The sequence below is a fragment of the Haliotis cracherodii genome, unplaced genomic scaffold, assembly GCF_022045235.1.
Source record: "Haliotis cracherodii isolate W230 unplaced genomic scaffold, xgHalCrac1.p SCAF_6, whole genome shotgun sequence".
In the NCBI taxonomy this organism is placed as follows: Eukaryota; Metazoa; Mollusca; class Gastropoda; order Lepetellida; family Haliotidae; genus Haliotis; species Haliotis cracherodii.
Window position 1 is genome coordinate 52,048,535 of NW_027266319.1, and position 24,082 is coordinate 52,072,616.

Sequence of the window (24,082 nt, forward strand, 5' to 3'; positions counted from 1 at the left end):
TTATCGCCGTGGGCGCTTATTAGAGCAGGGCGCTTATTACGTCGAATACGGTAGAAACATGTGCACATAATCTTAAATCCACTGTTCGATGATGTCTTTTTTCTAGCCCAAGAAATTGTGACAAATTACGCATAACTCAGGGATTACTGATGTAGTATGATAAATAAACTTTAGAGGTATTGGACCCAATGTCCAATACAAGGACTGATTACTGAGAGAACCAGATACAGTCGTGCCCCGCTTATACGGACTTCAGATATCCGGAAACCTCGGTTCCCGGACGATTTTCTTTCAAAACGAAATAATTACTATATAAATTTACCCGTATATCCGGAAATTCAGTTTCCGGAACCGGACGGTCATTTTCATACACAAAACACTGAAATGCACTCAAAATTGTCTCACTTATCCGGACAGTACACTTCCGCTGGTGGTAATATCTTTGATTCGTGAGAAGTCAATTTACCAGTGACACTGAGTTACGTTTGAGACGATCTTGTTTATTGTACATGTAATCCCCTTCGATAAATATGGCGTCTGTGGAGGTCAGAGGTCAAAGTTGAACTTCATTACGTATTACGAGAACATTACGAGGCATTGTTTTATATCTAGGGATTAAGATTACCTTGTGTATTTTCTCGTAAACTAAGCCGGAAACAGCAATCAGCTGTACACACGTTTTCTTGGAATCGACCGGTGATTCGGTAAAGACACACCCAATGATATAACTTTATAGGATTTTTAATGCAAGGATCGACAACAATTGTATCTGAAACTTTTTTTTTTTATCAGGAATAATATATTCCATTATTTTCTTAATTATATGCAGCCTTTACTAAACATATTTAAAATAATAATAACCCTAAGCGAAGCAGCTGATCGCTATTCTCGGGTATTATTTTTTACATGGAACCAGTCTGACCAGTCACCGTCAAGGCTCACGCGCACGTGATCGCGAGAATTTCATGTTGACATAGAATCGTCAAACAAAAACAAATATGACTTTTAACGAGTCTAAATATGTCATTTATGATATATGTATCCATTCTCTGTCAACTAAAGTTCGTTTCAAGGCGTCAATAGCGGTATTCTGACCGTGGTTGCTGTTAATAACGGTGAGTTGTGCGATCTTCCGATCGCTTCACACACGATATTGCCGAAATTAATAAAAACAATATGTATAAGGAATTTTGTCATGAGTTGCATAATTGAAGGGAAGTAACTCTTCCATTAAGAAGCTGGTTTCAGTTATACGGAAATTCGTTTATACGGACGAATTGTGAAATGACGCAAGTGTCCGTATAAACGAGGCACGACTGTACACCAATTTGGGGTGGGCTGAAATACAACATTTGTTTAGGGTCTGGCATGACTGTGTGTAGCTGGACCACATGGTAAATGGGAATTTCATGCAAAAAGTTAAGTATCCCCATCAGTATGATGTCGTGTGTGTGTGTTGCGATATGTATCGAAATCCAGTCTGTGCCAAAAACATTCGAGTCTACAGGCCTGAACTTAGCTCTTCGCATCTTTTTTGGAACATTTAAGTGTTGTCATATGCTCTTTATTAGCTGAGCTTACTAGACCAAACAGGATGTTACTAGACTGGTTCGAAGCAGGTGCTAAAGTCCCAGACTGAAATATGAGGTGGACGAATCATGGCACCCTTGTAGTCCTCATCTTCAGCCTTATTTCTGTGACTATTTCAATGAAAGTTATTACCGTATTCGACGAAATAAACGCCCCGCTCTAATAAGCGCCCATGGCGCTTGCTAATATATTGGCTGGTGACACTCCCAGTTAGCACCCCTTCCGATTGATCAATGTGCACAAGACTTATTCGTGTATAATACGCACTCGTGTGTTATATTCACCCTTAATTATGAGCAATTAATTTCTGGAAAATATATCGTGTGTGATACACACATACTTTTGTTTTGTATCATTTCAGGCTGTCAGCATAAACTACAAAATTTACAATCTTTCAATCTCTCAACTGTTTTTTCTCTCACCAAAATTATTTTCTAAAAGAGTGCCCTATTTCTAATTTTGAGAGCGCCCCAGATGCTTATTACGTTGAATACGGTAAGTGTATTGCCTGTTGTCAGTTTCTTATTTCCTTCTTTTCTTAAGAATGTTAATACATATACAGTCAAGTCCCGTTAATCCGACATGGTTGTTTGCATATGATTATGTCGGATTAACGAGTATGTCGGATAAACGAAATTAAGTAATATCAATGTTCATAATCAGAAATCGGACAAATACACGATAGATAACGATACAGTCACGTAATATCAAAATAAAAATGAAATATTCATAGTATTATGTTACATTGTTAGTGGAATATGTTTTCTAATCTTGCAACCTCTAAAGCTCAACACAAAACAACTGTATGACAATTTGCGGGCAGATGACCACGGAGTGCGCTGATCACTGTCGGATTAACGAGACTGATTAATGAGTGATTTCGGTAAGTCGCTGCAAATTAGTTGTGTCGGAGTCGGGGTGCGAGACTGTCGGATTAATGGCTCTAAATAGCACTGATTTAATTGGTTCCCATCATAAGTGTCGGATAAAGCGGATTGTTGGATTAACGACTGTCGGATTAACGAGACTTGACTGTATGTTGTTTCAGCTGTGCCCGGTAAACAAGCTGGGTGTGTGGACGGAAGATGAAGTGAACGGTTTCCGCCAGTTTGTGAGTGGTCAGCAGCTGAACTGTAAGGCGACATTCGTCAGCCCCTACCAGACTCTGTCCTTCCCCCACCTCGTGGAACTGCAGCTCACCATCCCACAGACAGACCGAGACGGCGCCGTGCTCCTCAGTCAGCTCAATCTAGCAGCTCTGCTGGTGAAACAGAACCTTGCCAGACCCATCCCTGTGTCAGAACAGATCGCTAAGTTACAGAACCTCTTTGGTGACCTTCCCATTCCAGGGTCCAAGCAATCGTCGCCACAGAAACCGATTAAGAAGGAACAGGAGGCAAAGGTTCCAGAAGAGAAGGAGCCGGATGTGATTGTAGAGAGCAGTAGTGTTGTGAATCTTGATTTAATACATAATTCCAGCTCTGGTGATGCAGCAAAAACAGAGGAATGTGGTGTAGATGAGTCTATAGAAGGCCCTGTCCAACAGAAATGCTCTGATGTTGCAGGTAGTAAGAGAACGAGAAGAAAAGGTAAATCCGTGCCGCAGTCTCCTGGGGGAGATTTCTCTATTCCATCCAAGTCAGACTCTAGGAAATATTCCAAGAAGAATCATTCCAAACCAACTCAGGAAAAATCTTCACCTTCAGACCTGCTATCTATTAATCCCACCAACGACAAATCTGGCAATGAGTCTCCGACCAAGTCACTGACATCAAGCTGTTTGGAAGGGGAGACAACTTCTTCTGGCGTGACTGACCTGAGTCTGAATCCGTTATCTGTTGATTTATCCAGTGCTCAGACTGAGGAATATGAGGTAATGGCGGCCCACATCAACTCCCCGAACGACTTCTTCGTCCACAAGATAACCGAAGATGTAGGGAAGACTTTGGACAGGCTGATGAAAGATCTGAATCTCCATTTCGAACGAATGTCCCGAAACAATTTATACAAACTTTACCGTAGCTTTTCCCCTCAGTTTAGAAGCTTATGTTGTGCACAGTTCTCACAGGACAACTGTTTCTACAGGGCACAGATAATAGAGGTGGCAGAGATAGACAATCCAGATTCTAGACCTGAAAATGACAGAATTGGTAAGATCCATGTTTTCTTCGTTGACTTTGGGGATGAGGAGTGGTTGCCGAGGAGTAAAGTGTTCCCATTGCCGGAGGAGTTTTCGATGTTCCCGCCGCTGACGATGTGGTGCTCGCTGGCTCACGTTCTACCTGTGGAGAGGGACTGGACGGAGGAGAGTCTTCGGGACTTCCATCGGCTGGCAGGGGGTGAGAAGCGGTTGTCGTTGGTTGTGACAGAGGGACACCTGCCAGACTCTAACAGGTGAAGAAATAGGCTTTCTATTTGTTGTTTATGTGTTAACACTTTGTGTTCATGTGTCAACATTCTGCAGCCCTTCTGCATTATATGCAGGAATAGACAATGGTGGTCAATTCAACCTAGTCCGCAGCTCATTTTGGACTACTGGATTATGTAAAATAACAAGTTTGATACAAAACAAAATGTCCCTCTGGATTTTCACTACTTTTCTCGTACTAACAGATGCATGGCAATGCCTATCCCTTCATTCGTTCATTTGTTGTTTAACGCCGCACTCAGCAAAATTCCAGCTATATGGCTTTGGTTTAGGCCCTTTTGGGTTGATATGAGGCTTACAATATCCAGCAACTGGAATTACATTCATTAGCAAGAAAAATCCTAAGATAAAGATGGTGACACCACTTCCGAATCAAAACTATGGTAGCGAATGGTCCAGGTATTAATCATAATACACAGGAGATATGATACACTTGAAAATCTACAAGCACAGATATGGCTACTGATCCCGCTTGGCTAGGCCTAGTGTCCTCGCAAATTTGTTTCGAAATTTATATCTCCAAAGTTGCCAAAACTTATAAAATGCCTTAGCGACGTCACCGTTAGACACTGATTTTAAGTACATTAGACTGTTCTTTTGATACTGATAGCAATTATCTCTGTAGTTTATCCAGATTCCCGATGGTTAATTCTGACTCAATTGCCGAATGAGTGCGACACCATGTTTGTTTATAAACACTGAAAGTAGTCCCTACTTGACCTTTGATATTTGCATCTCTATCCGCATATGACCCCAATGGATATCGTTTTTATCCGTAAGCTTTATCCTGCTGAGAAACCTACCAATTATATGATTGATAATAGGATAGCTCATTTCTGACACTTGTAATATTAAGGGCCTGTACACATACTCCGCATGCAATGTACCATTATATTGATCAGTGTGCTCTCCATTTTCATTCTCATCTCCCTGGGGAGTATGCAACCTGAGAGGCTCTGGAAGGTCCCCAGTAACATAACCATCTTATCCTACCGGGTTTCACAAATCAAAAGTAGAACTAAGTATATACAGCACACATTATTACAAACGAAAAAGAAAAATACTTTAGGTTGATTACATTTATTACAGTCAGCAATATTTCTCATCAGGTTAAATGGCATTATATTACAAAAGATAATTGTTAAGAGTTGTTTTACACAGACAAGCAGTATAGGATCCAAACATGAACATAACATTCCACACTAAAATAGAATTCCGTCATAGCATTCAAATGTCCTTTTTTCCTCATGTTCATGTGTCCCATTTAAAGGTCCGTGTCGAATGTCCGAGTTAGGGATCACAAGTAGGAGCAATCACCCTCAGGCCTGAAATCATCAAAATGAGTAACTACCAGGTGACAACTATCATGTTTTACAATACAAGAAGTCAAGAACATTGAAAATATATATAACAGGCTATATTTCCATGATGGACAATCTTTTTGGCAAAGCAAACTAAGTACAATTAAACACGAAGTAACCATTCCACATATTAACCCTCAAAATAACACAATATTATAATCACAAAAGCCTTTCTCCTGGCCAGGTCTCACGACAGTGAAAGATCAACTGTCAAACTGCTATGACATGGCTGTATATAATAAGGTCAGAGGCAAAACGCATGCTTTTCACATGTCAAAATGGTGTGTTTGGGCGACCTGTTACGGTATTACGGATGACATCTACCCCTTCTAAAATACATCCCCAAAGTAATGATTAAAGAGCACACGATGTGACCCTGGGTACCCATCCACTGCTGGGTCCTGAACACTGCTGTCAGATTGCTGTGTTTCCTCTGTTTGCTCCGAATTAATGTAAGGTTAACAAAAGGGGCGTTTATCTTGCACTCGTTCATTCTCTTGTCCTGGTTCTTACACTTGAACACATATCATCACATGCGTTGTACTTTGAAACGTTGAAAGTTGAAACGTTGAAACGGTTCAAGCTGAATACAAAATAAAGCAGCCTCAAGATAGTTTTCCCAATATCTCAAACTGCTTATTCAATGACACATTTACTGATATTTCATTAAATATTCATGTTAGCAAAGTACTAAGTGTATAAGGTATTTACCAGTATGTCAGGAAAATAGGTGACACCAATGCACGTGCCCTACAGTTATATCAAATAAACAATAAATTTAGCATGAAGAAGTCCTAACCATACAAACCTATCCCTCACAACAGAAAGACAGTTTAATGACACATATTGTGTATATACTCACAAAGTTTCATGGCCCCTATTGCCACAAATACTCTGAATTTCATGATGCACCGCAGTGCCACAGCCAACCTCCGCTGACATAACTGCCGACTCCAGCTTGTCCGGCCTTTAACCCTGCCTATATTCAAATCCGGATCTGATCCGGGGAAAAACCTTAAACTGTCCCTAGCATCACGTGAAGACCACCTCGTGAGGTTCCTGTGTGTACTGGTGTTGCAGCGTGTGTGTGGTGCAGTCGTCCCCCCTGCAGGTGTTCCTGGTGGACTTGGTCAACTCGGAGGAGGAGATATGCATCAACCTCGAGCTCATGAGTCTAGGCCATGCCTCACTGATCGTCACCCAAGCTCCTCGAGGTGAATGTTTCATTATACCTGCACTTTCCTTTCCTCCTGTTTTTCACTTTTCACATTTTTTCCAAATGAATCTGAATTCGGGTCTTCTTCTTGCCTCAGTCGGTCATTTTGACAGATAATAAATTATATGACCAATTTTGGTGTTTATATGGTCCCTTGTCATGTTTAATGAAGACCTTGAAGGTCCATAGCCAGACAAATCAGTTTGTTTAAAAAGATCAAAGGTCACAGGTCAAAGGTCACAGGCTAAAGTCACATGACCAGGTGAGAAGGTACAACCTGGTATTGATTTCTTTCAGGATGATATTTCAACAAATATTCATCAAATTATACAGATAGGTAAAGGTCAAAGTTAACAATAATGGTCACTATCAACAAGTCACTGACAATGGCTTTTTTCTTGCCTGGGACTGGCATCTGGATGAAAATATTGATATATCGTGTCCATAATTTATACAAGACGGGTCACAAGTTCAAAAGCCCTGAATGGGTCATTGGTAACAAGGTGAAGGTCACATGACGATCAGTCATCCACTAGTTTAAGCAAATTTAATCCAGATTTGACCATCGAACCAGATGCAAGTGGTATAACACCTAACGAGGGATGCCTAAAACAACATGTACCCCTCGGGATACCGCTGCAGTGAATTTATCTTAACAACATGTTTAATCTGCCATTGTAAGAGAATTAAAACATTTGAAATGGATAGAAAACAGCTGTTCGATTGAGCTGAGCTAAACTTGTGCTATGTCACGTGACTCTCATTGACTCGGAAAAACCATGTGGTCTTTTGTTTCGAGAGGGGCATAAGGGATGTATTCTTTCACTCAGAAATGCTAGTGCAGCCTGTCTTCATGGCAGGGTATAAGGGAGTTTATCTCATGCTCAGAAATTAATTTCCCTCCCAGGCAGGGTAATTAATATTTTATCAATGTCATGTGAACCAATAAGGTCTCTATATATTACCCACAGTGGCAGGGTTAATAGTGATAGATTACATTCTCTATTTATTACCCACAGGGGCAGGGATACCAGTGATAGATTACATTCTCTATATATTACTCACAGGGGCAAGGATACCAGTGATAGATTACATTCTCTATATATTACCCACAGGGGCAGGGTTACCAGTGATAGATTACATTCTCTATTTATTACCCACAGGGGCAGGGATACCAGTGATAGATTACATTCTCTATATATTACTCACAGGGGCAAGGATACCAGTGATAGATTACATTCTCTATATATTACCCACAGGGGCAGGGTTACCAGTGATAGATTACATTCTCTATTTATTACCCACAGGGGCAGGGATACCAGTGATAGATTACATTCTCTATATATTACTCACAGGGGCAAGGATACCAGTGATAGATTACATTCTCTATATATTACCCACAGGGGCAGGGATACCAGTGATAGATTACATTCTCTATATATTACTCACAGGGGCAAGGATACCAGTGATAGATTACATTCTCTATATATTACCCACAGGGGCAAGGATACCAGTGACAGATTACATTCTCTATATATTACTCACAGGGGCAAGGATACCAGTGATAGATTACATTCTCTATATATTACTCACAGGGGCAAGGATACCAGTGACAGATTACATTCTCTATATATTACCCACAGGGGCAGGGATACCAGTGATAGATTACATTCTCTATATATTACTCACAGGGGCAAGGATACCAGTGACAGATTACATTCTCTATATATTACCCACAGGGGCAGGGATACCAGTGACAGATTACATTCTCTATATATTACTCACAGGGGCAGGGTTAATAGTGATGGATTACATTCTCTATATATTACCCACAGGGGCAGGGTTAATAGTGATAGATTACATTCTCTATTTATTACCCACAGTGGCAGGGTTAATAGTGATAGATTACATTCTCTATATATTACTCACAGGGGCAAGGATACCAGTGACAGATTACATTCTCTATTTATTACCCACAGTGGCAGGGTTAATAGTGACAGATTACATTCTCTATATATTACTCACAGGGGCAGGGATACCAGTGATAGATTACATTCTCTATATAGTACCCACAGGGGCAGGGATACCAGTGATAGATTACATTCTCTATATATTACCCACAGTGGCAGGGTTAATAGTGATAGATTACATTCTCTATTTATTACCCACAGTGGCAGGGTTAATAGTGATAGATTACATTCTCTATTTATTACCCACAGTGGCAGGGTTAATAGTGACAGATTACATTCTCTATATATTACTCACAGGGGCAGGGATACCAGTGATAGATTACATTCTCTATATATTACTCACAGGGGCAAGGATACCAGTGATAGATTACATTTTCTATATATTACCCACAGTGGCAGGGATACCAGTGACAGATTACATTCTCTATATATTACTCACAGGGGCAGGGATACCAGTGACAGATTACATTCTCTATTCATTACACACAGGGGCAGGTATACCAGTGATAGATTACATTTTATATATATTACCCACAGTGGCAGGGATACCAGTGGCAGATTACGTTCTCTACATATTACCCAAAGTGTAATTATATTCTGTAATTCACCCTGTGAATTATCCCTTTTGCTTGCTGCCTAGATTACACTATTTTTTCAATTGCATTTATTGTTTCCAAAGCATTGTGTTGTCATGTGATTATATTGTCACAAATAATTCAGGATTATTCATACCTTCATGTACAGTTTTATGGGACGTAGGTCTAACATTAGTTTGAATGAGATAATATCATTAGTTGTGATCAGAAAACCCTCATTTTGTCATTTTTTTTCAGAACAAAATGCTGTTGGTAATATTGAGAATAACCTCATAAACCCAATCAATAACAGATTATTTGTCCCTCATCAAATAAAGTAGATAACCCCACTAATTTGGGACCAACTGTTTCACAGTGGGATTTTGTTGGTAAAAATTGTTTTTGGTCTTCCAACTGCATGGGTCCAGACCCACTGAAGTTTGTTTCCGATCTCATCCCTTAAGTTTGTTTCCTAATTTAGATCTACTTGAGCTTGTTTCCTAACTTTGACCCACGTGAGCTCGTGTTTCCTGACTTAGGCTTGCTTTAGTTTGTTTCCTATCTCCCATGTAGTGTTTGTTTCCTATCTCAGACGTGTTTGTTTCCTATTTCCCACGTAGTGTTTGTTTCCTATCTCAAACATGTTTGTTTCCTATCTCAGACGTGTTTGTTTCCTATCTCCCACATACTGTTTGTTTCCTATCTCAGACGTGTTTGTTTCCTATCTCAGACGTGTTTGTTTCCTATCTCCCACGTAGTGTTTGTTTCCTATCTCAGACGTGTTTGTTTCCCATCTCCCACGTAGTGTTTGTTTCCTATCTCAGACGTGTTTGTTTCCTATCTCCCACGTAGTGTTTGTTTCCTATCTCCCACGTAGTGTTTGTTTCCTATCTCAGACGTGTTTGTTTCCTATCTCCCACATAGTGTTTGTTTCCTATCTCAGACGTGTTTGTTTCCTATCTCCCACGTAGTGTTTCTTTCCTATCTCAGACATGTTTGTTTCCTATCTCCAGCTTAGTGTTTGTTTCCTATCTGACGTGTTTGTTTCCTATCTCCCGCGTAGTGTTTGTTTCCTATCTCGGACTGGTTTGTTTCCTATCTCCCGCGTAGTGTTTGTTTCCTATCTCAGACGTGTTTGTTTCCTATCTCCCACGTAGTGTTTGTTTCCCATCTCCCACATAGTGTTTGTTTCCTATCTCAGACGTGTTTGTTTCCTATCTCCCACGTAGTGTTTCTTTCCTATCTCAGACATGTTTGTTTCCTATCTCCCACGTAGTGTTTGTTTCCTATCTCAGACATGTTTGTTTCCTGTCTCCCACGTAGTGTTTGTTTCCTATCTCCCACATAGTGTTTGTTTCCTATCTCAGACGTGTTTGTTTCCTATCTCCCACGTAGTGTTTCTTTCCTATCTCAGACGTGTTTGTTTCCTATCTCCCGCGTAGTGTTTGTTTCCTATCTGACGTGTTTGTTTCCTATCTCCCGCGTAGTGTTTGTTTCCTATCTCAGACTTGTTTGTTTCCTATCTCCCGCGTAGTGTTTGTTTCCTATCTCAGACGTGTTTGTTTCCTATCTCCCACGTAGTGTTTGTTTCCCATCTCCCGCGTAGTGTTTGTTTCCTATTTCAGACGTGTTTGTTTCCTATCTCCCACGTAGTGTTTGTTTCCTATCTCAGACATGTTTGTTTCCTATCTCCCACGTAGTGTTTGTTTCCCATCTCCCGCGTAGTGTTTGTTTCCTATCTCAGACATGTTTGTTTCCTATCTCACGCGTAGTGTTTGTTTCCCATCTCCCACGTAGTGTTTGTTTCCTATCTCAGACATGTTTGTTTCCTATCTCCCACCTCCCACATAGTGTTTGTTTCCTATCTCAGACATGTTTTTTTCCTATCTCACGCGTAGTGTTTGTTTCCTATCTCCCACATAGTGTTTGTTTCCTATCTCAGAAGTGTTTGTTTCCTATCTCCCAAGTAGTGTTTGTTTCCTATCTCAGACGTGTTTGCTTCCTATCTCCCACATAGTGTTTGTTTCATATCTCAGACATATTTGTTTCCTATCTCCCACATAGTGTTTGTTTCCTATCTCAGACATGTTTGTTTCCTATCTCCCGCGTAGTGTTTCTTTCCTATCTCAGACGTGTTTGTTTCCTATCTCCCACATAGTGTTTGTTTCCTATCTCAGACGTGTTTGTTTCCTATCTCCCACGTAGTGTTTGTTTCCTTTCTCCTACATAGTGTTTGTTTCCTGTCTCAGACATGTTTGTTTCCCTATTTCAGACGTGTTTGTTTCCTATCATCCACTTAGCGTTTCTTTCCTATTTCACCCGTAGAGTTTGTTTCCTATCTCCCACATAGTGTTTGTTTCCTATCTCAGGCGTGGTGTATGTTTCCTATCCCAGACGCGGTCTTTGTTTCCTAACTTCCATGTATTGACTAAGACAAACTTGTTATGGATCAGCAACTTCTTTATTACAATTTGCCCAATTGTAATAAAGAAGTTGCTCATCCATAACAATTTTGTCTTAGTTACCATTCCAACTTCTAAATGCCACTCAAAGAAGTCCCACGTGGTCTTTGTTTCCTAACTCCCACGTAGTGTTTGTTTCCTACCTAAGACATGGTCTTTGTTTCCTATCTAAGACGTGGTCTTTGTTTCCTATCTAAGGCGTGGTGTATGTTTCCTATCTCAGACGTGGTCTTTGTTTCCTAACTCCCACGTGGTGTTTGTTTCCCATCTCCAACGTGGTCTTTGTTTCAGATTCGTTGGAGTTTGAAGCTGCTGAGGACCCGGTGGATGAGGAGTGGAGAGAAGATCCCCGTGTGGAGGACTTCATGTCGCTACGTAACAGTTACAACATTGACATTGATGATGCAGGTGTTGCTGCCATCGGATACAGTAAGTACACCAATATGACTTGAAGCTCAATCCCGCTCTCTTGCCTATGTTGTCCACACCCACCCCTATCAGTCACATCAACACCCACCCCTATCACATCCTCACCCACCCCTATCACATCCTCACCCACCCCTATCACATCTTCATCCACCCCTATCACATCCACACCCACCCCTATCACATCCTCACCCACCCCTATCACATCCACACCCACCCCTATCACATCCACACCCACCCCTATCACATCCACACCCAACCCTATCACATCCTCACCCACCCCTATCACATCTTCATCCACCCCTATCACATACACACCCACCCCTATCACATCCACTATCACATCCACACCCACCCCTATCACATCCACACCCACCCCAATCACATCCTCACCCACCCCTATCAAATCCACACCCACCCCTATCACATCCACACCCACCCCTATCACATCCACACCCACCCCTATCACATCCTCACCCACCCCTATCAAATCCACACCCACCACTATCACATCCACACCCACCCCTATCACATCCACACCCAACCCTATCACATCCTCACCCACCCCTATCACATCTTCATCCACCCCTATCACATCCACACCCACCCCTATGGTGCCAACACCCACCCCTTTGGTGCCAACACCCACCCCTATGGTGCCAACACCCACCCTATGGTGCCAACACCCACCCCTATGGTGCCAACACCCACCCCTATGGTGCCAAAACCCACCCCTTTGGTGCCAACACCCACCCCTATGGTGCCAACACCCACCCTATGGTGCCAACACCCACCCCTATGGTGCCAACACCCACCCCTATGGTGCCAACACCCACCCCTTTGGTGCCAACACCCACCCCTATGGTGCCAACACCCACTCCTATGGTGCCAACACCCACCCCTATGGTGCCAACACCCACCCCTTTGGTGCCAACACCCACCCCTATGGTGCCAACACCCACTCCTATGGTGCCAACACCCACCCCTATGGTGCCAACACCCACCCCTATGGTGCCAACACCCACCCTTTGGTGCCAACACCCACCCCTATGGTGCCAACACCCACCCCTATGGTGCCAACACCCACTCCTATCTCTGTCCTCGCCCACCACAAAACTGATTTAATATCTACTTTACGTTTGTAAATATCCAGTCTCCTGCTCCCATCACGACGCTCCCATCACATCACAACACTCCCCGATAACGATCCCTGATAACGATCCCTGGCTGTCAACTCCAGGAAGTGTTATACATGTCATAGTAGACGAGCAGCTTGAACAGAAATCAATGTGCATGTATGATATATGATCGATGAATGTTGTTTCGGCCTCAACAACGACAATCCCTTTCCTCTCACATAACATCTACCTGGTGCAATTAATATCCCAACTGTTGAACAGGTACTCGTTGACATGTAGCCCACGTTCAGCCACACAGGAGGATCAGGAATCTCCGACAAGGACTAAAATTTATACCTTCTATGTCATCATTGAATAGTTTTCTATCTAATATCTGAGGCTGTTGCATGTACAGGCAGATATTACTTTAAGTCTTCCTGTAGGAGTTTATCCAGACCTGTCACAGGCCCTATACAGCCCTAAGCCTCAAGCAAATGTCAATAAAAATTCCCTAATTGGAATTAAAAAGTTCCCAATTCATGTAAAGGTAGTTGTAATTGATGTTATGGCTTTGTAAGGGTAATTTGTATCACTGATAAGAGGACCAACATACAGCAAGACGCTTTAGTGATTAGTTTTACGTTATTGCACTGAATTCAATGTTAAAACATCTCAGAAATTAGGAAAGTAAGAACTAGGGGTGCAACGAATACACTATGAGGCAAATACCACTCGCATCACGAATATAGGGTAACGAATACGAATATTTATTCACATTAACAATAACATAAGTCAGCAGTTGATGTATTATTTATTATATTCAGTGAAACGATAACAACATAAATTATTTGACATAGTTTGTTAATGATTTATTTATTATACATTCTATATACTGCACTTATACAGGTCCCAGTATTTGCTCCAAAGTAAAAATGACTAGTCAAATACCGTCAAATTAAAAATACAAGAGTGTTGTCTTTAAAGAAATCTGTGTATATAATATATTTTTAGGGATATTTTAAGCGACAAGGTATGTAAATATTTGACTCTATTGACCACGAATAATGAATTCAATTCATGAATGGATACGGTTCGATTCACCAAATACAAGAGTGAATCGTAACAGCCCTAGAAAGAACTTTAAAAATATTCCAATTTTCAACAACATAATAATGGGCATTAAATTTAGAATCCTAGATAAAGTCCTGTTCCAGGAATTTATGAATTAAATATGAGTCTGTTTTACAATAAACACACTGATTTGATCGATGACAGTTCTAATTCTTCTCTTTTGTTATGTTTCTATATCCACCGCCAACTTCGTTGGGTGGGGGATAATTACCACTTTTCTTCCTTCCTTTTCATTGAGATTGATATTTACCCTTTTCAATTTCTGAATCCATAGGTATAATTTGTGTATGTATCTGCAAAAAGTGTGTTCAAATAGTAATCATTTTTGTATTTTTCCCCCGCCCAACAAAGTTGGCAGGGGATATAGAAACGGGCTCTGTCCGTCCGTCTGTCCGTCATGTTCGTTTCCGGAGCATAACTCAGAAACCGTTCAATATTTTTTCATGAAACTTTGCAGGTCTGTAAGGTACATGTTCAATTGGTGCCTTTTGATATTTAAGAATTTTGGAAAAAAATCTTTTTAAATTTTTTTCATGGCAACAAGTTGAACTTTTAGAAATTTATGAATTCTTCTTTTAAATGCCCGAAACTCAATCAGTATAGGATTGTTATCACTGGGGACTTCAATATGGACCAGTCTGCCCGTGACAACAATGCACTATCTAAACTCGTGGAGCAGTTTACATTCGCCCAGTATATCAGCAAACCAACCCACACCCTTGGGGGTACACTAGACTTGATCTTCTGTAATAAGCCCATCTCAACAGGAGTCTTTCCAGTTCCATACACATACATCATCTTGTGTGGGGTGTGACGGAATAGGTGTAGTATATTGAAGTGACTATCATCATTTCTTTGCATGTTAATCAATGTGGTAATGAACTGAACTTTTTTAATCTTAATATTTTCCATTTAGTCTACTATGTCCAAAGCAACATCTTGGGTTTGAACTGGTAATGACCATAGTCACATATCACGGACTAATACCATTTATGTTTCTTAAGAAATATTCCATGAAGATATTATTACGAGTCAAAATGTGACTTGTAATGTTTTTTCTTTCTCCCACCCTAATGAATTCAGTAGAAAATGTAGTAACTGGTTTTGTCAGTTTGTACTTCCATCATGTTTTTGTGGAGAAGGTTTTATTTTTTTCTTGAACTTCATAGAAATTGTGTTTTGCTAGCATTATATTTTGTTTCTTCAGGATATTTTGCATTTACATCAAGTAGATGCTCCCCTGCTGCCTTTTACTCCTTACAAAATTTTGAATATTTTCAAATGTATTTGGGGGCAGGGGTGGCCCAGTCGTCTAAGGCACCGTGATTCGCTGTGCAGAGTTGTGTCCCTTGGGCACGCCAGAAACCTATGATTGTGGGTGCGAATCCCGGTTCGCCCCAATTATGTTTCTAGGTTTGTCAGCACCATACCCGTGCTCGTGGGTTTCACCGAAGTGGTAAGCGTCTGAGACATGCATCACTTCGGGCTTTCCTCCCACATTAAGCTGACATGCCGTGATATAACTTGAATATTGTTAAAAGCGGCGTTAAACCCAACTCACTCACTCACCCACTCACTCACTCACTCAAATGTATTTGTTTGTGTGATCAAATTTCACTGTTGTTGACATAATATACACTTCATTTGCTGGGCAGGAGACTTAGCCATGTTAGTGGCAAACTCTTCTTTTTTGTACAAAGTCCATGACAAGTTCCACCTTGGTTGAAAAAGGTTGTTTCAATTTAATTATGTCATAAATTCTGCAACAGGGGCGGGGGGATATAGCCACGTTAGTGGCAAACTCTTGTTTGCACCTGCTTCCTAACATTCATTGCTTGTTTGTTTGTTTTTTTGTTTGTTGTTTTACGCCGCACTCAACAATATTCCAGCTATATGACGGCGGTCTGGAAATAATCGAGTCTGGACCAATTACACCAGTGATTGACATCATGAGCATCGATCTACGCAATTGAGATACGATGACATGCATCAACCAAGTCAGCGAACCTGACCACCTGATATCATTAGTCGCCTCTTACGACAAGCACAGTCGCCTTTTACAGCAAGCATCGGTTGCTGAAGACCTATTCTACCCCTGATCTTAACACTCAATGAGTTCGAGGATGAATCCAAAGTATTCTTCTTGCTGGCACACTTAAATGCTGAAGGGCACATGGAGCACGGGTAGCCCTGTCGTTTATGGTGCCACAATTTTGCATGTAGAGTTGCATCCCTTGGGCATGCCAGGAAGCTGTGTTTGTGGGTTCAAATTCCATGTTGATCTGATTATGTTTCTAGGCTTGTAAGCACCACCCCTGTGCTCGTGGGTTTTAAGTGTTAACTGTCTGAGACCTGCATCGCTTCGGGCTTTCCTCCCACATAAGTTGACACGCAGTGATATAACTGGTACACTGTTCAAACCAGTGTTAAACCCAGGTGACTCACTCACTCAGACACACAGGCAGAGTTAAAACATCCATATGACCTCCTTGTGGCACACTTCAAAACAAATACATTTCTATGTCGCATATACCTTGAATTGCAGTAGTTTGTGAGGCTATACACTGGTGTGTTCTATTATCACACTCCCAACCCTAATTGTGCTATCAGGGTATTGAGGGAAGTGACATTTGTTAGCTCACATTGAACCGTCTTAATGGTGTACTGGGTACAGCAGAATGTCAGTTGTTTGATCCTCGGCCCACATCATACATAAACTTACAATACTCGCTTTAAGGGGATAAAACAGGGACTGGCCAGTCTAATGCTTCGGTATAATGTATCTGAGTGGGGTATCCATGTTCAACTGCGGCATGGTATCTCAACGGGGTAGCACTGTAAAACTGTCATTTGTCCGACTAGTTAAAAAATGTTAAAAATGTTACCGGTAAGTCACATTGGAAATATCTCTGCCATATTTTTGTCCAGTCCAGTTTAAGTAGCCAGATACCACATGAGTAAAACAATGCTGTGCACATAATTAAAGGGACAGGACGTTGACTGTTCTGAAGTTTGTTATCCCACGCCCCAACGAAGTTGGCGGGGGATATAGAAATGGGTTCTATCCGTGCGTGTGTGCGTGTGTGTGTGCGTGTGCGTGTGTGCGTCCCGAAATCGTTTCCGGAGCATAACTGAGGAACCGTTAAATATTTCTCTACGAAACTAACTTTGCATGTCTATCAGACTCTTTCTGAACTGGTGCCTTTTGCTATTTAAGAATTTTATAAATTTTTATTTTTTACGTTTCCATTGCAACAAGTTGGACTTATGTTCTATAGGGTAGAGTTTGTTTCCGTAGCATAACTCAAAACCCATTCAATACTTTCCATCAAAAACATTGCATGTCTACCAGACACATACTGGACTGGTGCCTCTTGCTATTTAGGAATTTTAGAATTTTTTATTTTTCACGTTTCCATGGCAATAAGTTGGACTTAGGTTCTACAGGGGTGGTGTTCGTTTCCAGAGTGTGGTGTTTGTTTCCAGAGTGTAACTCAAAAACCGTTAAATACTTTCTTACAAAACTTTGCATGGCTACCAGGCACATACTGAACTGGTGCCTTTTGATATATAGCACTTTTGGAAATTGTTATTGTTTATGTTTCCATGACAACAAGTTGGATTTAAGTTTTAATATAGGATTGGTTTACTTAAGGAGTATAACAAATAAACTGTTAAATATTTCCTTGCCAAACATTGCATGTCTATATATATATTTTAACATGGGCTAAGAGAAATGTTGGGTCAGTTACCTGGTTTGGGACCATAACGTGTTAAAATGGGCGGGGGATATAGATGACTTGTCAACTATATGCATGTTGTTCTTTTAAGCAATAGCAGATAACCTCCAAGCTTACTTGGCTCTGCTTGTCATATTCCGCAAGAAAGTTTTCTGCTCCAGTGACCACACGCAGGTGTAGGCTTATCATGTGACCACACCGCTTATCATGTGACCACACTGCTTATCATGTGACCACACCGCTTATCATGTGACCTGACCTTGTGACCCGAATCACAATCCAGTGATTGATATCATGAACATCGATCCATGCAATTGGGATACGATGACATGCATTAACCAAGTCACTGAGCCTGACCTCCTGATCCCATTATTCGCCTCTTACAACAAGCATAGTCACCTTTTACAGCAAAAATGGGTTGCTGAAGACCTTTTCTACCCGGGATCTTCACATGTCTGCTCTGATTGATGTCTCCCTAGAGTCAGGAAGCTGTCAGCCACAACTCAAACATCAGTCAAGAGCAAGTCTAAAAGTGTTGCTGTTTCTGTTGATCTTACAAAAATAACATATTGCACACATTTATTTGCTTGACATTGTGAATTATGAAAATAACAATTGTGACCAACCATGAGACAAGGACCTCATGGGTGAAAAATTACATTTTGACTCCTTAATATATTTTAAAACTACAGTATTGTAGGACCTCAAAAATACATTTGATCAACATCAATTCATATTTATTACCGAGTACCAACGCTGCAAACAGTTGGACTCATTTTCTGTAAATTCCCATTTTCAGGCTTTTTTTCTGCGCATAATATTCAAAATTCTTTTTTGCCAAAATATTGAATCAGCTAGAGGGGGGTGCGCATTATACATTGGCCCGCACTCAAGAAAATACGGTATTACTGTTTATGTAATAATTGCAGTTTTTAGATATAATGTCTCATTATTTGAAAATAGACATGTATGCTGAAATGCGTTGAAATAATTTTTCTATTACATTACAAACTTACGAGAGATAAGTATCATACAGTAAACTACGGCTATAAAGAACTCAAAGGGACAACTAATTTTAGTTCGTTATAACCATAATTCGTTATAAGCATATATACAGTATAACTACATCAAATAGTCGGGACTAACAAGTTAGTTCGTTATATCCGTTAGTTCGTTATAAGCGTGTTCGTTATAACCATAGTTTACTGTACCTTTTTCACAGTCTGCACACATCGCGATATTTACGGAAGAAAGTTGACGTCAAGCATCTTTCTTTATTACTTGCCCGTGAAGAGATCACCCATTTAATAAACATACAGCTGTATTACACATTGTGTAATACCAAAACGCGTGCTTATGTACTCTCGGAACACGTTTTACGAACAAATATTGAAAGCTCTCAACATCCCTTGGCATATGCAACGACATTGCGTGTGGAGATGATAAATCACTGAGAGGAGCTTATGCACACTCGATGACCCCAGCAACCTTGTTGCTAGGCTGACGTCACATGGCATTGTTTATTCAATGGATCTTGCAACAAAATTCCACAAAATTACGTCATCGGGTATTGTTAAGTGATTGTAAACTTTGTGGTTCAGAGCCCAGTTCCACAAGAAGATCGTACGTAGCGCGACGACTGTCGTAAATCTATGTTAAACTATGTGAGTTGTGATAACCTGAGCACTACGATAACTTTATGGAATGGATGCCTAAATTCTAAAGGTGGACTGTTGTATGGTAGTAAGTTACTTTGTTTCAAAGTTTGATGTGTTTAAAGTATCATTCTGTAAAACTCAATTGGATATTATGCCGTGGAACGTGTAGGTGTCAGCCTCTTCACACACAACAGTGTAATTCTAAAAACGTTATAAATGCAAGTAATAAATGAAATACTAAACTCGCTCCCAAGTGAAACCAATTTTATGAAACTCCCTCAGATACCACAACTATTCACTCCTTTCATGAAATTGATATTACACGGGAGCTTGTTTGGTATTCTATATTTATAACGTCACGGCACAATTGTATCCTTGCACCCATAAGGGACTTTTTCTCCTGGCGCGTGCGTCACAATTAAAAAAGAAAAGATCTGTCACTAGCTTTTCATGATTAATATCCTCTTTGGGTCCAATAAACCACCTGCTACCCACGGAGATTAGAGATTACATCCCATCTAATCAAATCACTTCTATGAATGTTTTAATCTCCTGAGCAGACAATGAAGACATGTTCTATGTTGATACTAATTCATGGCATAAGTTGTGGACATTGAAATCAGACTGATGGGCAGACAGAAAAGCCCAGTAATGTGATTAAAAAGTCAGATGCGAAAGCTGGCAGACAGGGCGCCATCTTGATTGTTGAAATTACACTGCTTGACAAAATGGAAGCTGTTCTAACCCCAGTGGCGGATTTAGTGGCGATTGAGCCAATCATTATTTATTGTCTTGTCTTTTGCTATATCTGGGTTTTTAAAATTTAATTTCGGTTAAGCATTTGTGATTAAGCATCCCTTAAAGTTTTAAAATCTGTAAAATTGCTATGTTGACTAGAATTGTCCCTTAAGAAAGATCGATTTTGTCAATATTTGTTCGGGAAGTGTCGTTAGGAAATATTTAGATCCAAGCTTTATGTTGTAGCCTTGGCCTTATATTGAAGTTTACAGCTGAAGTACATGCGAAACATTATGCGCATTTGCTATTTATTCTACCATGAATTTGGAATTTACTCGATTCTGATTGGTCAATCAGAGGCTATTAAATCACAATAAACCCCCTCTGATTGAAACAGCTGGTTTGACCGCCGCATCACCGCGGAAGCTAATATTCATAGAATAGTACTATTTTCAGTCATTGTCGGTAGGCATATTTAAATAACTATATCTACAATTACAGGTTACAAAATGCACAGATACGGTTACTACAATATTCAAAGGCTGTGTGGCAATACATTTCGTGCAGAAAAACACGACAGAAATCAACAAAGGGAATGTATTTACGTTTTGGAGACAACAGAGAGCTTGAAATTTTGGCGCTTTTCTATATACGACTGTGACGTCATATCTTTTGCATCACAATGAGCGATATGACGTCATAATGGTGACGCGCGATGTAGAGCGAAAGCCTTGCAAAGCTTGCTTTGTTTTCTTTAGGGATGCTCACCTCTGTTAGCTTACCAAGTTGCCGTGCTTATATGCTTTCAATGCCTGTCATATGTTCGAGTGAAGTATTATGATGTAAACAAACTACCAGAGTATATACAGCACCATATTTTGTTCGGTGATTCCGTAATTTAGATCGATAACTCACTAAAAAACACTGAACTCAACCCATGCCGCTTCACTCAGTATATTTGCTAACACTAAAGAGTTCGCATTTTATTTAGTCATGGTAGAATGGAGATAAACATACTGTGTTTTCAATGTGGAGCTAGGTTACCTGTAGATTTAACCGCGTTCAGTTCCAAATTCAATTTAGCGGGGTTAAATCTACAGGTAACCTAGCTCTACATTGAAAACACAGTATGTTTATCTCCTAATTAGCATTGATTAGTTCGATGACTTATAAGGAAGGATGTCATGGATTATATTCTGTTTGGGTACCGGTAATCTTGAATTGAATCCAGGAAAAGAGAATGTCTATAAATAAACCGCTGCATGATCAAGTCAGTTCGTTTATTGACACAACCATAAGATGGACATTGGTCTTGTATGACATTGTGTACTTAGCAGCACCGTGGAGTGGAAATGCTTTAAAGTTTTGATGGCTGGAATAATGCTGAGTGCATCGTTAAACAACTAAAAAACAACCAAACACTTCCTTTAGTAATATGGGGCCCTGCTTTGGAAAGGTTTTGGTCAGAATAAGTCAAAGGTCAAGGTCAGCATTAAGCTGGACGTGAAACATGGTTGTCGGTCCTGGAGGTATGGTTACCTCGACAAGTATAAAACTAAATATTTGGATCTATCTTTACATGTCCTGCCGTATGAAGTGTTGAGGGCATGTCTATCATGGGTCAAGGTCATTTGGGGGGTCAAGGTCATTTTGGGGGTCATTATGAAACATGGCATTCGACACCAGTTGCTGTTGCACTTTTACTTATACAACCTTGAGATTTGGTAATTGCTGGATCTATGAAGTTGTCTTGATTCTGGCAAAGGTCTGGAATTAATGTTTTAGGAATGGAAGTTCACAGAATAATGTTTTGGGAGCATAACTTGAGGAATGGACTGTTCTGTTTTTTGCAAGTAGTTACAAACACTGTTGTTTGTAAAAGCTTTCAACTTTTGAAGTTTTGATGTTTCTTTAGTGAGAATCACGTCTTGGAAAATGTATTGCAAAAAGTCTGATTTACTTCCAAGAGTCATTTATGACATTGAAGAAAAAGCTTTGATTTCAATTTCATGTTGATTTTATGGAGAGACAGAGCAGAACAATTGAGGCTATTAATATTTGGAGAGATTGTCTATTGATATCAAATATATATATCAACATTAGGCGATTAATGTAGCAAAACTCCAGAGACTTTCTCACTATGGTAACTCCCATACCTAAACATGGACTAAAAGAGTCTTGGTGCTACAACAGTAATAAGTCCCATACCTTAACATGGACCAAAAGAGTCTTGGTGCTATGTAAGGTGTTGGTAAGTAAGATAGTGGGTGGGTGAGTACACAAGAAGTTGTAGTGTTGGTAAGTAAGTAAGAGAGTGGGTGGGTGAGTGAGTGAGTGAGTACACAAGAAGGTGTAGTGTTGGTAAGTAAGTAAGAGAGTGGGTGAGTGAGTGAGTGAGTACACAAGAAGTTGTAGTGTTGGTAAGTAAGTAAGATAGTGGGTGGGTGAGTGAGTGAGTGCACAAGAAGTTGTAGTGTTGGTAAGTAAGTAAGATAGTGGGTGGGTGAGTGAGTGAGTGCTCAAGAAGTTGTAGTGTTGGTAAGTAAGTAAGAGGGTGGGTGGGTGAGTGAGTGAGTGCTCAAGAAGTTGTAGTGTTGGTAAGTAAGTAAGAGAGTGGGTGGGTGAGTGAGTGAGTTCTCAAGAAGTTGTAGTGTTGGTAAGTAAGTAAGAGAGTGGGTGGGTGAGTGAGTGAGTGCACAAGAAGTTGTAGTGTTGGTAAGTAAGAGAGTGGGTGGGTGAGTGAGTGAGTGCACAAGAAGTTGTAGTGTTGGTAAGTAAGTAAGAGAGTGGGTGGGTGAGTGAGTGAGTGCACAAGAAGTTGTAGTGTTGGTAAGTAAGTAAGAGAGTGGGTGGGTGAGTGAGTGAGTGCACAAGAAGTTGAAGTGTTGGTAAGTAAGTAAGATAGTGGGTGGGTGAGTGAGTGAGTGCTCAAGAAGTTGTAGTGTTGGTAAGTAAGTAAGAGAGTGGGTGGGTGAGTGAGTGAGTGCACAAGAAGTTGTAGTGTTGGTAAGTAAGAGAGTGGGTGGGTGGGTGAGTGAGTGTTCAAGAAGTTGTAGTGTTGGTAAATAAGTAAGAGAGTGGGTGGGTGAGTGAGTGAGTGCTCAAGAAGTTGTAGTGTTGGTAAGTAAGAGAGTGGGTGGGTGGGTGAGTGAGTGCTCAAGAAGTTGTAGTGTTGGTAAGTAAGTAAGAGAGTGGGTGGGTGAGTGAGTGAGTGCTCAAGAAGTTGTAGTGTTGGTAAGTAAGTAAGAGAGTGGGTGGGTGAGTGAGTGAGTGTTCAAGAAGTTGTAGTGTTGGTAAGTAAGTAAGAGAGTGGGTGGGTGAGTGAGTGAGTGCTCAAGAAGTTGTAGTGTTGGTAAGTAAGTAAGAGAGTGGGTGGGTGAGTGAGTGAGTGTTCAAGAAGTTGTAGTGTTGGTAAGTAAGTAAGAGAGTGGGTGGGTGAGTGAGTGAGTGCACAAGAAGTTGTAGTGTTGGTAAGTAAGAGAGTGGGTGGGTGAGTGAGTGAGTGCTCAAGAAGTTGTAGTGTTGGTAAGTAAGTAAGAGAGTGGGTGGGTGAGTGAGTGAGTGTTCAAGAAGTTGTAGTGTTGGTAAGTAAGTAAGAGAGTGGGTGGGTGAGTGAGTGAGTGCTCAAGAAGTTGTAGTGTTGGTAAGTAAGTAAGAGAGTGGGTGGGT

General features: G+C 40.6%; 1 protein-coding gene across 1 annotated transcript in view; it reads left to right on the top strand.

Annotated features, from left to right (window-relative positions):
- Window positions 1-24,082, top strand: part of LOC139445491 (tudor domain-containing protein 1-like) — a 96,510-nt gene that overhangs the window by 16,755 nt on the left and 55,673 nt on the right. Inside the window, exons 8-10 of the mRNA XM_071226632.1 lie at window positions 2,639-3,984; window positions 6,460-6,593; window positions 11,894-12,031. Coding sequence (XP_071082733.1) covers window positions 2,639-3,984; window positions 6,460-6,593; window positions 11,894-12,031 — 1,618 coding nt within the window. The remainder of the gene's footprint in view (window positions 1-2,638; window positions 3,985-6,459; window positions 6,594-11,893; window positions 12,032-24,082) is intronic.